The sequence below is a fragment of the Saccoglossus kowalevskii genome, chromosome 6 (assembly GCF_978046115.1).
Source record: "Saccoglossus kowalevskii chromosome 6, keSacKowa6.1, whole genome shotgun sequence".
NCBI lineage: Eukaryota > Metazoa > Hemichordata > Enteropneusta > Harrimaniidae > Saccoglossus > Saccoglossus kowalevskii.
The window spans coordinates 22,026,101-22,044,337 of NC_140646.1; the positions used below are offsets into that span (position 1 = coordinate 22,026,101).

The window sequence follows — 18,237 nt, forward strand, 5'->3', positions numbered from 1 at the left end:
CATTTTTTCACTATGAATGTGGTAATACATGTTTTATTGTTTTATTACAAATCGCCTATGTCATGTCAGAAGGTCGTAGCATCAGTCTCGCTATCTACGAGATGAGACTTGAATGGGATCTTGGCATGATGTCACCGTACAGTACTATGCGCGTTGCAAACCCTAAGTAATTAGAGTTACTATAACACATTAAAGTGTGTGTTCAAATTTCATGTAAACAAACAATGTATTTTACTTGAGTTGTGTACGTTGCTATGAGTCCCATGTAAAACAGGACACGGCTCGACGACCATCGCCCTTTAAATCTGATGGTTCTAAGCACAGATATATCAATATTGAAGTAGGTGATTTCACAATAATTAAATATACAATCAGTCAAATTTAAACATGGTGGCTAATAGAACAGACATGATGCAGCATCTATTGTGAAAACCATCAAGAAATTAATGTGCCTGATGACACTGCATTACTTTATCATGCTGCATCAACTCATGAACCAATGCCACTAATGGAATGGAGACACACGTACAGTGTCAATTGCAAAATTTCACAGGTTGGTAGATTTAAGTGAAACTTGTTAATATGGATTATGATGTTGTGAAATAAAATCAGAGAAAATATTCAAAACCCAATTACAATATCATTTAGTGAATACTCAGTTTACATGATCCCTGGTGATTTCTTTGTGTGTGCTATTATTCTGTTTTCTAGAATCTATCATTCAATTCAGATTATTCATTTATAAATTTTGCACAAAGCATCTGGTTATATTGAATAATTACCAAGAACCATGATAACAGGATTCTCTACTACTAATCCCTAGTATACTGTGGAATACTTTATTTTTGCTTGGAATTAATTTTCGCTATTTTCGCTGAAGGAATGATTCAGTGAAAATAAAATCCAGCAAATCTACCTTTTTTCCTATATTTTACCTTCAACTCGTCAAAAATCAGCGAAAATAAATTCCATACAAAACACCCAAAATGTCCATTCAGCGAAAATTAATTCCAGCTAAAATAAATTATTTTACACTATTTTGTCTATATATGAATGTACAATACAACCAATACTTGACATGCCATATATGATGTGCTAACATATAAATAAACGAGCATGTACATGTAATATGGCTATACAGTAATAACCTTAAAAATACAATTTTGCAGGAAATGTAAATAGGTTTTCAGAAATATGTCTGCTTAACAACATCAAGATTTCTTGACCCTGACGAAGACTGAAGCGGCACTCATTTTCCCACCATAGTGTCCGGCCCAAAACTGCATGTCTTTGGAAGCATCTTCAAAGATGATGGTTCTCAAGCCTGGACTACATCCTTGGAATGTGTGACTGACCTTTTGGTGTAAAACAGAATTTGGACAGAGACATTTACATTAAATTGGTCAATTAAATAGTGATTGATGGACACAGTTTAAAATTAAACGGTTTACAGTGTACGTTGTAAACAATATCAAACATGTGGTCACAACGGCCACGCCCCTTTGTGAGACTTCATCATCCACCTCCATCATACTGATATCAAGCACTAAATTTAAAATCTACTACATTGCTTTTTTACAATGATTTGTTTAACAGTTTGCCAACGAGAAAAAGTATGAAAAACATGTTGATTAAAGCGGGAGGGTCGTTACCTGTGCATTTGCGGGAACACACTAAAAATGCAAAGGCTCATGGGTAGACGCTTGTTTGTAAACAATGACACACTATGGCTATCTGACGCACGCGCAAGTGACTCCCTCGCTTTGAATATTTAATTTTTTCAATTACCAACTTGTCAAAGTCAAAATAAGTAGATTGAATGTTTCATTGCATGCTTCTTCGTGTTGATATATTCGTATGGTACTAAATATCAATTAAGAAGTACCCAAAGATGAATTCTAGTATTTGCAATTAGAATGACACTGTTACTTAAAACGAAAAGAAGAAAGAAAGTCTGCAAATTTAAAGTTAAGATCTTTTTAAAAAGGTTGTGTCATACCTTTGTCCAATCAGAATTTGACCACTGTGGCGTTTCTTGTGGACCATAGTTATAAGATTCTATGACAAGGTCACTGTCTCCATGCTTCCAATCGTCGGGCATCAGTACGCTATGGGCATTCCAAGAATCTCTGTTGAATCGCTGAGCATACTCATCTAAATATCGTTCAACCTTGTGCGCTTTCTCTCGGCATAATGTCACCCTCATCTCCCAAACACTGGCACAGTCTGCTCGAGCAGCATACCTGCGTTAACAGTTTTATCATGATTAAGGGAGAAGTCTACTCATGAATGCAAACATTCAGAATTTAGACATTTTCCAATAAATTGTACTTGCAGGCATTATAAGAATGTTGACTTGGCACAGCCTAATTATTGAGAAAATGATGGTTGTATTTTAGTGGATGTTGCCATTTTGGCAGTATTATAATGCTTTTATCATAGGTTCCTATGGCAGTGATATTATGCCATATCTCAAATTGTAGCCTGGTGACATTGGCTGAAAAAATAATATATTTTAATGAATGCGGAAACAAAAAATGTCAAAAAATGTCTTTAACTTTGTGCTTTATGGAATTGTTCTGAAAATAGCGATTTTTGAAAAATATGTTACTGTAACACACAAAAAAATGTTATTTCATGGTACAGCTTCATAATTTCACATAATAGACCAATATTAACTTTTCCATCTGTTGACGCTGTCATACCAGCTTCTGCGCTTGTGCAGGCATTATCATAGATCTAAAAATAGCTGTTTTTGTCAGTGTTAAACTGATTAGACAATCATGAGACAGGTTAGTTTTAATGATTTGTGAACAGCTTAAAACAACTGTATCATGCATTATTATATGAATACTTGTAACTATGAGATAATCATCGGGTCACGGTGGGTCAGTTGTAGTCGCCACACTGTGTACAGGGATAGCAATGAAAGTTGAACATTGTACGCCATTTTAGGATTTGTAGACATATTAGAATGTTGTTTAGTTCTTTTTTTATTTCATCAGGGTAATTTGATTGCACATTCATATAGGTTAGTATAAATTGTTTATTTAACTGGAAATATGTTATATAAGTTGTGTTCACGTTACACGAAGTACGGGCTAAGATTTAAGCTGATTTAGGCTTATCTAGCATATTTGCATTTTGGCTAGACCCAATTGCGTCCACGCACAGGGAGGGCCAGTCGTTAGCACGGGCTAAGGGATGCCATTAGTTGGTGACCTTTGGTAAGCCGCTATTTACGAACGAAAAATGGATGACACGCGCTAGGTTCTATTTCTGCTGCTGACATGTTTTGTTCTAATTTTGAAGCGACGTGCACAGGAACGCGAGAGAAGACGGACCCAACTTATTTGGATGCACAGAAACAGTATACAACGGCGTAACAGAATACAGAATTTTATTAATGCATGTCGCAGACAGCGAACCAAATTTATTTTGTCTACGATTGGAGCTGCTGTACGCTCTACTACTACAGTGACCCGATTAGTGTGGAAGTGAGCGCGGAGTAATGACTGGTGGAATAGTGTCGTTATGCGAACATGGGACAATTTTCACACCCAAAGGCCGCCGCAGAGGGCGCTTAGCCCTGGGCTAAGCGTTTGCGCATATTTCGTTAGCCCGTGCTAAGGTCTAGACCGCGTCTTAAATTCGGATCAGATTTAACCCGTACTTAGCATTCCTTAGCCCGTGCTAAGCGTTCATGCACGTTTTCTTAGCACGGGCTAAGGAATTTGACCTCTTAGCCTGTGCTAAGGAGCTGTGCGTGAACGCAACTATTGTCAGTCAGGTCAGATTTGTCGCTTGGCTTTGCCTCTGTCAACAGTGCTCCCTTTGGGACAAACAAATCAGTGTCTCACTTTTGACTGGAGTCAATATTTGTATATTATATAGTCTGTTGTGAGTGATTTAGTTGTTTTACAGATAAATAAAATTGCATTGTAAACTGTTGCCATCATGCCATCAAATATTACAGATAGCTTATAAGGAAGAATTTTGAAACTTACCACTCTGAAACTACAACATCTGGACGCATTTCATCAAGAATGTATTTACTACATCCCTCTGCTATCAAGTCTATAATCTGAATTCTACGACTCCATCCATAAGATGTTGCAAAATTTTTCGTAGTATCCCCCATCTCTGCCAACATTTCCACAGGTTTGGGTTTGCATCCGATGTCTATGTTTTCAACAATTATGCCATTTCCTCTGTTTAAAATCAGTCTCCAGTGATCAGTTGCTCCTTCTACACCAAAATGAGGTGAATAAATGAAAAAAAATGAAGATTAGCTAATTAATAAGCATATTTTTAATATAATAAAATTTACTAAAATGGCATGTAGCTATTTCAATATGTTTTACAGTAATTTTGTCAAGTCCTGGCTGAAACTGCAGAGGCATATACCCACAAGAACAGTATAGATAGAAGTCAATTAAAGAGCGATGGTCATCACAAAGCGCATGTTGGGAATGACATGCATTGTATACGTTGCCAAGTCCCATATCGAACAGGATGCGATCTGACTTACCATCACCTTTTATGGTATTGACAATATTAAACAAAATACTATTAGTTGTATATGTCATTAAAACAGATGTAACCATAGCAATTTGTCTATTTTCAGAATGACATGATGAAGGAGAATAAAACTCATTGTTATGAAACTTCAAAAACAAATTATTTAAAATTGGCAATTTCTATTTCACATCATCCTCACCAATTAACAGTTACATATTGTGAATAAATGGCTGGTCCAGTAACAACAGATATTAGATGCAGGGATTTTTTTAAATAAGGAAACAGAGGCGCTGTCATGCTAAAATTCTGATTGACCAGGGATCACATATGGCCACAGTCTTCAACTGTGACCTGTCTGATAGTAATTTTGATTGCTCCATTTTACTTTAGAATTATCAAAAACTCCTACCTTGGTAGGGAGAACGTGCCAGCGTGGCTGAATTGCAGTGCTCCCTCTTCCAATTTTTTTTTTAAGAAAAAAAGGCTGTTAGATGTATTAAATAACTCTTCCAAAACCCAATATACGGTAAAAAATTAAACAGCATATGCTATTCATTCATTTTTTGTATCCAAACTGAATTTCATTTGTCTGGGCTCATGTACAGAGATATAGTAGTATGGTCAAAAAGCAAGATTGCAGGCAGTGAACCATCATTGACCCGATTGTGAAACTAATTGTCATGGACATGTATCATGTATAGTTTGAAGAGAAAACAAGCCATGCATCATTTGTTATCAAATTTAAGATATATAGTTTTGTTTACAGTAAATATAGTAGGAACATAAAGATGTCAGAGATGGATGGATCCAGAAGCTGATGCTTGATTATGATTTTTTAACATTAAAATTTTGAGAGATATTGCTCTGGAACAGCATTAATTAAATCAATTGGCCATTTTGAATCAGATAATCAAACCAATTTTGAATCCCACCGGAAAAACAAAATGATGTGCATTAAGGTCCCATAATGTCCAATTTATGTACATTTTTGTACCAAGTTTCAACAAAATCCATCTGTGAACATCCAAGATCCAGCTCTGGAATGACAGAAATGCTTGATTTCTATGATTTTTCAGCACAAAAATGGCCACCATTCGGCCATTTTGCATCAGATCGTCAAACCAATACAACTGTACATCTACGACATGATGTGTAATGAATATACAAAATTTGAACATAATCATTTGAAGCATGTCAGAGATATGGCACTAGACCTGCATTAATTAAAACAAAATGGCCACCAGTCAGCCATTTTGAATCCGATATGAAAAATAAAATGACATACATCAAGGTCCTATAATTTAATTAAATATAAAAGTTTGAACAAAATCCATCTGTAAACAGCTAAGATCTGGTTCCGGAATACCAAAAATGATTGATTTTGATGATTTTTCAGCACAAAAATGGCTGCCAGTCGGCCAATACAGGCCAAGACGCGCGCACACACACACATACACAGATGCAAGCACAAAGTCAATCCATAAGTCCCTGTTTTCGAACTGTGTCCAAACGGGGACTAAAATGTCAACATTTTGAAATCAAAGAAAGCTTAGAAAGAACTCTCTTGGGCTGAGAGTATTGGAGACACATTAAATATAATTCGAAATTACTTAACTGAAAACTAATTATGCAAATCAGAAAATTAATATGACCAGATTTGAGTGTAAAACTAATGAGGTCTGCGCAATGTAACAGAAAATCTATGTTTCCAAGTTTAATTGAAATGTGATTAGAACCAAAAAATTATGAATTATTATGCTTATTAGGGAATTAATATGAACAGATTTTTACCCCAAACTAATTAGGTTTGTACATTGTCCTAGAGCATCTTTGTACTAAGTTTCATTTAAATTGAATAATTAGTACTTTAGATATCAGTGTGAAACCTTAAAATTGGTTAATTATGCAAATTAGGTAATTAATATGTATAGATTTTAACCCACAATTATTCAGGTCTGTCTATTGTCCTACAGCATCCATGTACATTCATTGATATGTGATGTATAGTACCTGAGATATCAGTGTGAAAGTTGGTTAAATATGCAAATTAGGTGATTAATATGCACAAATATTTACCGGAAACTAATTGGGTCTGCATAATTCTAGATTCATTGAAATGTGATGATTAGTACTTTAGATATCAGTAGAAAAGCTAAAAATTAATTATGCAGAGTAGGTAATTAATATGCACAATTATTTATCGAAAACAATCAATCTCTGCATAGTCCTTGAGTATGTAAGTACCAAGTTTCATTGAAATGTAATGCTCACTACTTATATCAAATGCTGAAAATTAATTAATTATGCAAATTAGGTAATTAATATGTACTGATATTACCATAAAAACTATCAGGTCTGTGCAGTGTCATATGACATCTATGTACCAAGTTTCATTGAAATGTCATGATCAGTACTTATATCAAATGCTGAAAATTAATTAATTATGCAAATTAGGTAATTAATATGTACTGATATTACCATAAAAACTATCAGGTCTGTGCAGTGTCATAAGACATCTATGTACCAAGTTTCATTGAAATGTGATGATTAGTACTTATATCAAATGCTGAAAATTAATTAATTATGCAAATTAGGTAATTAATATGAACTGATATTACCATAAAAACTATCAGGTCTATTCAGTGTCATATGACATCTATGTACCAAGTTTCATTGAAATGTGATAATTAGTACTTGAGATATCAGTGGAAAAAACTATAAAATTGACTAATCATTATGCAAATTAGGTAATTAGTATCCACGGATTATTACCAAAAACTAATCAAAACCTAGTATTAGTTCAGAGCATGTATGTACAAAGTTTCATCAAAATCCAATGAGTGGTTGTTTAGATATCAGTGGAACAATCATGGAACAGCTAAAAATCAGCTAATTAACATGCAAATTAGGTAATTAATATGCACGGATTTTTATCAAAAACTAATCAAATCTGCACATATGTTCAGAGCATCTATGTACCAAGTTTCATCAAAATCCAATGAGTGGTTCTTTAGATATCAGTGGAACAGTCGGACACACATACACACACACAGACACACTAATTGCAAAGACTCCCATTATGTGCTTCGCATATGGGAGTCAAAAAACAAGATGGCTGCAAATTGGTCATTTTGGATTTGAACAGGAAACAAATCATCATGATCATGTATCTCAACATATATAATGTTTGTATCAAATTTTACCAAAAAACGACAAATCCTGTCTCAGAAACCACATTTTTCAAACAACAAGATGGGGGCCAATCGATCATTCTTTAACTGATTATGAAATAAACTGACATGGAAATGTATTCCTCTTATATGTATGATATATGTGCCAAATATGAATGGTCCTTAAGCCTTGGAGATATAGCAGTATGATCAAAAAGCAATATGGCCGCCTTCTTTGATTTGATTTGAACTGACAAAACATGCATAAGATACCACATTTTCAAAACACAAAATGGCTGCCAGTCGGCCGGCAATCTTTCATTACGGGAACAACCCATTAAAAGAGTGTAACTTCACTTCCTCACTTGGTTATCAGTTTATGATCAGGACATTAGTCTTATTTAATTAGTTATAACGATTGTTATCTTATGCCACATAACAATGTGTAAACAAATGTGTACTGACTGAAACTACTTTTAGACATCGATTGACCTGCCAGTTTAGAAAATCACGTGGAGTACGCGTTTGTATTACTATAGCACGATTGTACAGTAATCATAAACATTTTTCGTGATCATGTAAAATAAGTCAATAGAACAAAATAAACGGAAAAGAGTACGAGTATTACTCTCAATTACAAGAGTTTTCTGGCGCACCATATCAGGCGAGACACATCATAACGTTTCGTCCACCCTGGAAAAATCACTTTCGTGTTATCGTCTGCCTGGATTTGTCGTACTTTGGCGACTGCCCGCCAGCTCGATGATGTCTCCCTGTTTATATGTGAAAGTGGCCATACTGATACATTTACGGGAAAAATTAGCAAATCATGTACGCTTCTATAAAGTTCGACGAAATGCCGTAACTGAAAATTCAACTGGACACCAGTTGTTTTTATAAGACTAAGACTGCATAAAGGTCACATTTGCATATCCCTACGCGTAAGAGCGAAGTGAAGAGGCCGTTCCAGATTGAATACTCATGTTAAAATATGACGATAATGAAAACTCCACGGAGCTCTAAACTAAATAACATTTTCAACAGTATATTTATTGTCACAAATATAGAGTATATAAAGAACACATCGTGAAAAACAAAAAAATAGTTCCACGCGTAAGAAAGTATTTATGAGTACTTCGTCTCAGGCATTGCCCTCTAATCTAGCTTATCTAACTTTTTTACGACCCATATCCAAAAAAAGTAAACAAACTCCGGATGACGTTGACATTTTATCGCGCCCAAGTAACTGCCTCAGCAACTCAGGTTTTTTGTGGCTAGGTTATTAGCGTGTTGTTCCCATATTGTGATCCAATCACGAAATAAATTATCATAGACATGCATCCTAAAATGTATAATGTATGTACCAAATTTAAACAAAAAACTGACAAAGCATGATATCATAAGATATCACATTTTCAAAAGAGGGAATGGCTGCCAGTAAGCCATCTTGGATTGAATCAGTAAACCACTGCATGTGCATATGTCTAATTAAAAAAGTCATAACAGCAACCATGGTAACATGACGCCCCATCATCATAATGTATTGGTTGAGTGATATATTCTACTGGTATATAGTCTTGGATATATTTTTAGTTCAAGGGCCAGCTGTGAATGGTATTTAACTAAATCTGATTAAGGTAGCGGGACTGTTACATGTGTAACAAAGGTCTAATTGAGGATGAAATGCATTTTCTGCTGGAATGCAACAAATATAATGAGTTGCGTGCCAAACTGTTCAATAAAGCTAAGGATATGATCCCAGCATTTGAAAATAAACCTGCAGAGAAAAAATTCATGGAATTGTTACAGAATGAAAACATTATTATACCAGTAGCACAGTTCATAAGTAAAAGCTTTGAAGTCAGGAAGCAGGGTCTTACTTGACATCTTAATGCCTGCTGTCAATTTTGTAATTTTATATTAGATTGTATTTTAGAGATTTTGTATTATTTAGTAATTTAGTGATTGTATTTGTTATTTGTTATTTAGTATATTGTGTTTTTGTTTTTGTTTTTTTATATATATATTTCTCCTTGTACTTTGTGACCATTTTCTTTCCCTCCGGGGATTGTGCAAGAGTCAATAAGTAAATAAATAAATAAATAAATAAATAAATAAATAAATAAATAAATAAATAAATTATTTGCATACTTGTTTTCATCTTCTAATTGTGACTAAATGACTACAAATAGACCCAGGAAAGTATATATTTTTAGAATCGCCAGACTTCAAGCTTTTCACAAGTGTATTTTGCATGCCCGTATCTGCAATCTACGACGCGTTACTCAACCAAAGGTGAAAAATTACTTTTTCTGTAAAAAAAATAATTACGCATTTATGCTGGCGATAAGAAGTATTTTTTTCACTTTTCCTAGTCTAGTAAATTGAATGTGTCTGGTCAGTTTTATTCAAGCAACGCGTTTTAAAAAATAGTGTGCTGAATTTCAATTACTGTTTTAGTCGCATTGCCCCCAACTCAAACCACAACTCGTTGGTAAATAATCGATGAAATAGTTTATCTGGACACATTCAAGTTCCTCTCACTGTCACCTTAAAGCTGTGAAAATTTGGTGTTAATCCAACGATAATAAGTATACGTTATTTTTTGTTAAAGACCTTGTATTTTGAAAAACATAAACTCCTAGAAAACGTCCATGAAGTAACAGCAAAGATTTTCAAGCTTGTTTATCGGCACAATCAATTTGTTTTCCCATCAAGGTCTGTTTTAACATGTGTAGGGACATCCAAATGTGTAAGGCTATTGGAAACCAAAAAAATAAAGGAATGGGATACTAGTAGCTATAATTGGATAAAATCGGCAGATGAAAACACCAAAATCAATGATTTTTTCAGTGGCTGTGTGACCTTGTGTCTGACACATTCATATGCAAATAACTAATCTGTGAAACAAATCGGGGCGGAGACAAACCACTCAAATGTTTGGAAACACTAATTGTGTGTCAGATAGCTACTGATAACACATCCTATCATTGCTTTGTCTTGAGTTTATCTTTGAAACTTATAGGCACACAGATTAAACCTGTGTTGTTGATTTTGGAAAACACTACTGAAGCTGCTTTGCTTTCCTTCAGAAAATCTACATTTTAACCAACTTACATGACATTCTATGTTATGTTGACTTTATCACATGAAAGTTTATAGTGCATTTCATCAATTAATAAATAAATGTGAAAATCATAATTTTCAACACAAATAATAGTCTCGTTACCTTAATTCTGATTGTGATGATTTATAACAACAATAATTCCCCACAGCATCATATTGGATTTGAACAAAGGACTAGATACGATAATGTGTTTGGCTTTGTCTAACACATTATCTTACCATAGACCCTTTCATCATCCAATATTGCATCATGGGGGATTCAATTGTGTTTAATTATATAACTTAACAGTATTCTTAAAGATACTGCAATTAATACAGTTAAAGCCAGAAAGCTGTTAATACCTAAGTTTATAAATGTAAATGCTCATCATCAGCATTCATTCAAATTAAAAAACTTAAAGGGCGGTGGTCGTTGCGCTACGCAAGTACAACATTTGTGACAATAAACATTGATTTTCCCACAATCCAATGCGCTCTTCTAATGGAAATCACAAGTATGATGTTTGACCTTGTGGTGACTTGCACTGATTACCACCAATGACATTTCAATTTACCTAAAAAACACCTAATTAAAGTTTGGTTACATCTCAGTTTGTACTCGTTAATTGATCTGTGCTACAGTCAAATTTGCCATCTTTGTTTATATGAGACCCATATATCTCACGCATACATGGCATAACAACTACCGACTTTTAATAATGATATTATGTATGAAAAGTTTCTAGCATCCCCGGCTTTCTTCCCTTCACTGTATACTGTGAAAAGTGATCATAAAAAAATATTATTATTAAAATTGACATTTTGAATATTGAGACCTGTGATAGCTATACTTTCACAAAAAAGAAAGAATAGTTTTCCTGAGGTCACCATGGTTAACGTTATACCAAATTAAATTAAAATTGTACCTTCGGACCCCGGAACCCTCTAACTATATAAGTATGAACCCATCACAGTCTCGCTCTGACATATGCACATCCAACATTTGCATGAATTTAAATTATTTAATTAAATTACATACTTTCTCCACATGAATTCTTTACCAAATTTCTACCATACGGGTTCTTGAAGTAAACCATCCTCCATTCCCTCGAAGGTATCGTAACTAGTTCCTTGATGTCTCGGCCACATTTCAAACACTTTATTTTCCAGAAAGATGGTAGCTGAATTACTTTACACCAATGTTTACAAACACGGACGCACGCCGAAAGGTCACTGTCTGGTACAAATGACAGTATATGAGCCAATAGTTCATCTGGAATGCCCGATATTGGTGATGACTTATCCATTTCAACCACGTTATTCGTTGTTACAAATCACCAAAAAATGTCATTGCCAATGCCAAAGTGAACCAACAGAATATTATAACGATTGTGTCTATTCACGGGTGTGAAGACAGCGTACGGTTCGATTCGCGTACGATTCACGTTCGATTTGATTGATACTCCCATTGAAATACTTATAATTCCGGCGAATGTTGATATATAGAAATTTCAGCCAATTTAACAATATTTTTTTTTGCGAAAAAATAGGAATTAATTTAGTATTTTATAAATAAGTTATAAATACTTTTATAGTGTGCATAGCAGTTCCTTGGCGCGCCCAGTTTGCGAATGCACGGAAGGTCAAAGGGCAATGAATATTAATAAAAACATCGTCGACGTACCTGTTTCAAATAATTTGATAATTTGAAACTATATTTTTTTTACATACGATTCATGTTCTTTTAAACATATTTATACGTCTGTTTCTATGGTTATTTTATACTTGTTTGAGCCCACGTGACTTCCGATGTGAATGAGACTGTGAGACTATTTTTAACCATGATTTTCTCCAAAAAATTTTTTATTGATCCATATCTTTCTAGACAAAGTTTGCTATATATAAACATTTGTGTAAATTATAGCAATTTCAATTGTACACCGATCGTATGCGAATCGAACGTCAATTGTATGCGAATCGTACCGTACGCTGTCATCACACTTGTGCGCATCCTGCGTAACAAGGGTCACGCGCCATCCTCCGTGGGGCCGATGGTAGAGAATGACTTGTGCCAATGCACAAGTCATTCTCTACCATCGGCCCCACGGAGGATGGCGCGTCACCGGAAGCGCTGTCCCAGCACAAACCTGTGTCATATGACGCCTTACTAGCCGATTTTGGCTAAAATTCCGCTCCGCCGCCTCTTTACAACAGTGTTTATACGCGGAACTTGATATTGCTTTTTACAATTTGGGTTGCCTTTGAATCACATATTTTAGTGAAATATTGTTGTCATACATAATTCAATCTTTGAAACAACAGAAACTAACACATAATAACGATAATCAAATTTGTGTTTGAAGTTCGAAAGTAGTTGCGTTATTTCCGGTTTCAACTAGTTCGAAAATAGAACGTCCTTGAGCGCAATAAAATCACGTGTAGAACTCCATCCGAACCAGCGTAAACTTATTGCAATTTGCGCGATTTGGGCCCAGTTTGTTCTTACAAGCTTTCTAAGTTTCATTTATCATTATTTAGTAAACAGGTCTCTGAAACGATTTAATATATCCGTAAAATACGTGGCAATCGACAATTGACTTCGAAACGTTCGAAATTTCGAACAAACTCCCGGCACACCTAGCGCGATATGCGTCAGATCGGTGTAGAAGACGCCGAACTGCAGCGTCAATGCACACTTGTGATATTCAGCCAGGAGACTGACTCGTGCGTTGTGTCGTCACGGGAAGCGCTGTCTCAAATGAAAGTAATTACATTTTTACCGCGGCGTGCCCTCAAACACATGACGTATTTTAGAATGACGCATGAAACTGAAACTGAAAGCCAAGCGCGGAGATTATTGCCCTGAAATGAGGGCGCACTTTCTACAGCGTTAAGAGGCTGGACAACACGAGATACTAGTACTACATGATAATGTTGGTTATATGTCGATTGCCCCGCTGATACTATAATATATGTATATATAGTGTAGATACGAAAGTCGATTATTCCAAAACAAAAGTGCTCAATACAAAGTTTATGTAGAGCGGGTGAATACGGTGATAGAGGAATTATTAATACACAACTACATGAATATTGAAACTCGACAGCACTGTTTCGTAAAGTACCTCACTCATCAGGAGCTTTATGTTTATTAATTCACTGCACCAAAGAGCATACATTATAAGCTTCGCAAATTAACATATTAATTAAAATTAAATAGCAAATTTAATTGTTACATATTAGAGCTTTTGATCTGTGTCGGCATCATACTGGAGCTGTTATACGGGCTACCGCGAGCAAGAATTTTCAATTGTATTTTATATTCAATATCTTTTTCTTTGAGTGACCAGACGTGTTTGCTGAGTTCTGTCACATTTCTGACTGTATGAATGCTGCATTTTGGCATGAATCCCATTTGTTCTTGGATAAATAATTTATTTTCTTTAATTATTTCAATCAGTCATTGTCTCGGGATTGTAATGAAAATGTTTGCCGTTTCTCTTCGGAATTGAATATTTCATCTAGCTTAAGGGACAACATCAAAAGTTCAATTTAATGTAGGATAAAAAATTACTTCCTTTAGCCCCCCCCCCCCCACTGAAACTTAATTGATAATATGGTGCAGACTACATTCATCATTAAATACAAATTGGTAATTGGACAGTAGTATGGCATAGCAGTTGGTTGTCGGGTGGGTGTAAAAAGACTTTACAAAAGAACCAATAACAAAGAAAAACAAGCTTTATTTGTACCTTTCTTTTAAGAAGTACATTTAATTTATAAAGGTAGGTAGTACAATGAAATTGTCATTACACATTGTTTGCATGTTCTCATGTAGTAAATGTCACCATTACCTTTCATATTTTTTAATAGAAATCCAAATTGCATCTGCATAACTTTTTTTTTTAATTAAATAATAAAATCGTTTTTGTAGGATGGAAACTTTTTGAGGTCAAACACCCCCCACACCCAAACTAAAGCAAATAAGTTTTTTTATCCGACATCGATCTTTTGACATCGTCTCTAAAGCAGTGTGCACCTTCGATAGTCACTCTTCAGGCGTTCATGTGCACCCCATTGACGCTTAAAAACAACAGATATTTACAATGACAACAACGCATGTTGCCAGCAATAACGCCGTGTGATGTGTCACGTATAAGAGAAGCGCCCTCTTGCGAAATGATGCCATCTACGTCAAGAAATGTTTTGTGAACAGTGTATTCATAGTTAGATATATAATTCGACATAATAAGTGGCCCTTATTGTGGCATATACGTCAAGAAATATTTTGTGAACAGTGTATTCATAGTTAGATATATAATTCGACATAATAAGTGGCCCTCATTGTGGCATCTACGTCAAGAAATATTTTGTGAACAGTGTATTCATAGTTAGATATATAATTCGACATAATAAGTGGCCCTCATTGTGGCATCTACGTCAAGAAATATTTTGTGAACAGTGTATTCATAGTTAGATATATAATTCGACATAATAAGTGGCCCTCATTGTGGCCATCTACGTCAAGAAATATTTTGTGAACAGTGTATTCATAGTTAGATATATAATTCGACATAATAAGTGGCCCTCATTGTGGCCATCTACGTCAAGAAATATTTTGTGAACAGTGTATTCATAGTTAGATATATAATTCGTCATAATAAGTGGCTCTCATTGTGGTCATCTACGTCAAGAAATATTTTGTGAACAGTGTATTCATAGTTAGATATATAATTCGACATAATAAGTGGCTCTCATTGTGGCCATCTACGTCAAGAAATATTTTGTGAACAGTGTATTCATAGTTAGATATATAATTCGACATAATAAGTGGCCCTCATTGTGGCCCTCTACGTCAAGAAATATTTTGTGAACAGTGTATTCATAGTTATATATATAATTCGTCATAATAAGTGGTTCTCATTGTGGCCATCTACGTCAAGAAATATTTTGTGAACAGTGTATTCATAGTTAGATATATAATTCGACATAATAAGTGGCCCTCATTGTGGCCATCTACGTCAAGAAATATTTTGTGAACAGTGTATTCTTAGTTAGATATATAATTCGACATAATAAGTGGTCCTCATTGTGGCCGTCTACGTCAAGAAATATTTTGTGAACAGTGAATTCATAGTTAGATATATAATTCGTCATAATAAGTGGCCCTCATTGTGGCCCTCTACGTCAAGAAATATTTTGTGAACAGTGTATTCATAGTTAGATATATAATTCGTCATAATAAGTGGCTCTCATTGTGGTCATCTACGTCAAGAAATATTTTGTGAACAGTGTATTCATAGTTAGATATATAATTCGACATAATAAGTGGCTCTCATTGTGGCCATCTACGTCAAGAAATATTTTGTGAACAGTGTATTCATAGTTAGATATATAATTCGACATAATAAGTGGCCCTCATTGTGGCCCTCTACGTCAAGAAATATTTTGTGAACAGTGTATTCATAGTTATATATATAATTCGTCATAATAAGTGGCTCTCATTGTGGCCATCTACGTCAAGAAATATTTTGTGAACAGTGTATTCATAGTTAGATATATAATTCGACATAATAAGTGGCCCTCATTGTGGCCATCTACGTCAAGAACCATTTTGTGAACAGTGTATTCTTAGTTAGATATATAATTCGACATAATAAGTGGTCCTCATTGTGGCCGTCTACGTCAAGAAATATTTTGTGAACAGTGAATTCATAGTTAGATATATAATTCGTCATAATAAGTGGCCCTCATTGTGGCCCTCTACGTCAAGAAATATTTTGTGAACAGTGTATTCATAGTTAGATATATAATTCGTCATAATAAGTGGCTCTCATTGTGGCCCTCTACGTCAAGAAATATTTTGTGAACAGTGTATTCATAGTTAGATATATAATTCTACATAATAAGTGGCCCTCATTGTTGCCGTCTCCGTCAAGAAATATTTTGTGAACAGTGTATTCATAGTTAGATATATAATTCGTCATAATAAGTGGCCCTCATTGTGGCCCTCTACGTCAAGAAATATTTTGTGAACAGTGTATTCATAGTTAGATATATAATTCGACATAATAAGTGGCCCTCATTGTGGCCGTCTCCGTCAAGAAATATTTTGTGAACAGTGTATTCATTGTTAGATATATAATTCGACATAATAAGTGGCCCTCATTGTGGCCATCTACGTCAAGAAATATTTTGTGAACGGTGTATTCATAGTTAGATATATAATTCGACATAATAAGTGGCTCTCATTGTGGCCATCTCCGTCAAGAAATATTTTGTGAACAGTGTATTCATAGTTAGATATATAATTCGACATAATAAGTGGCCCTCATTGTGGCCATCTCCGTCAAGAAATATTTTGTGAACGGTGTATTCATAGTTAGATATATAATTCGACATAATAAGTGGCCCTCATTGTGGCCATCTACGTCAAGAAATATTTTGTGAACAGTGTATTCATAGTTAGATATATAATTCGTCATAATAAGTGGCCCTCATTGTGGCCATCTACGTCAAGAAATATTTTGTGAACAGTGTATTCATAGTTAGATATATAATTCGACATAATAAGTGGCTCTCATTGTGGCCATCTACGTCAAGAAATATTTTGTGAACAGTGTATTCATAGTTAGATATATAATTCGACATAATAAGTGGCCCTCATTGTGGCCATCTACGTCAAGAAATATTTTGTGAACAGTGTATTCATAGTTAGATATATAATTCGTCATAATAAGTGGCTCTCATTGTGGTCATCTATGTCAAGAAATATTTTGTGAACGGTGTATTCATAGTTAGATATATAATTCGACATAATAAGTGGCTCTCATTGTGGCCATCTACGTCAAGAAATATTTTGTGAACAGTGTAGTCATAGTTAGATATATAATTCGACATAATAAGTGGCCCTCATTGTGGCCGTCTACGTCAAGAAATATTTTGTGAACAGTTTATTCATAGTTAGATATATAATTCGACATAATAAGTGGCCCTCATTGTGGCCATCTACGTCAAGAAATATTTTGTGAACAGTGTATTCATAGTTAGATATATAATTCGACATAATAAGTGGCCCTCATTGTGGCCATCTACGTCAAGAAATATTTTGTGAACAGTGTATTCATAGTTAGATATATAATTCGACATAATAAGTGGCCCTCATTGTGGCCATCTACGTCAAGAAATATTTTGTGAACAGTGTATTCATAGTTAGATATATAATTCGACATAATAAGTGGCTCTTATTGTGGTCATCTACGTCAAGAAATATTTTGTGAATAGTGTATTCATAGTTAGATATATAATTCGACATAATAAGTGTCCCTCATTGTGGCCCTCTACGTCAAGAAATATTTTGTGAACAGCGTATTCATAGTTATATATATAATTCGACATAATAAGTGGCCCTCATTGTGGCCATCTACATCAAGAAATATTT

General features: G+C 34.7%; 1 protein-coding gene across 1 annotated transcript; it reads right to left on the reverse strand.

Annotated features, from left to right (window-relative positions):
• Window positions 1–207: 207 nt before the first annotated feature.
• Window positions 208–12,203, reverse strand: LOC102802918 (F-box only protein 6-like). Its single transcript, XM_085500803.1, has 4 exons — window positions 11,836–12,203; window positions 4,008–4,248; window positions 2,000–2,243; window positions 208–1,355 (listed from the first exon to the last, which is right to left on the reverse strand). Exons 1-4 carry the CDS (start codon window positions 12,101–12,103, stop codon window positions 1,212–1,214), a joined length of 897 nt encoding a protein of 298 aa, XP_085356929.1. The 5' UTR covers window positions 12,104–12,203; the 3' UTR covers window positions 208–1,211.
• Window positions 12,204–18,237: the final 6,034 nt, after the last annotated feature.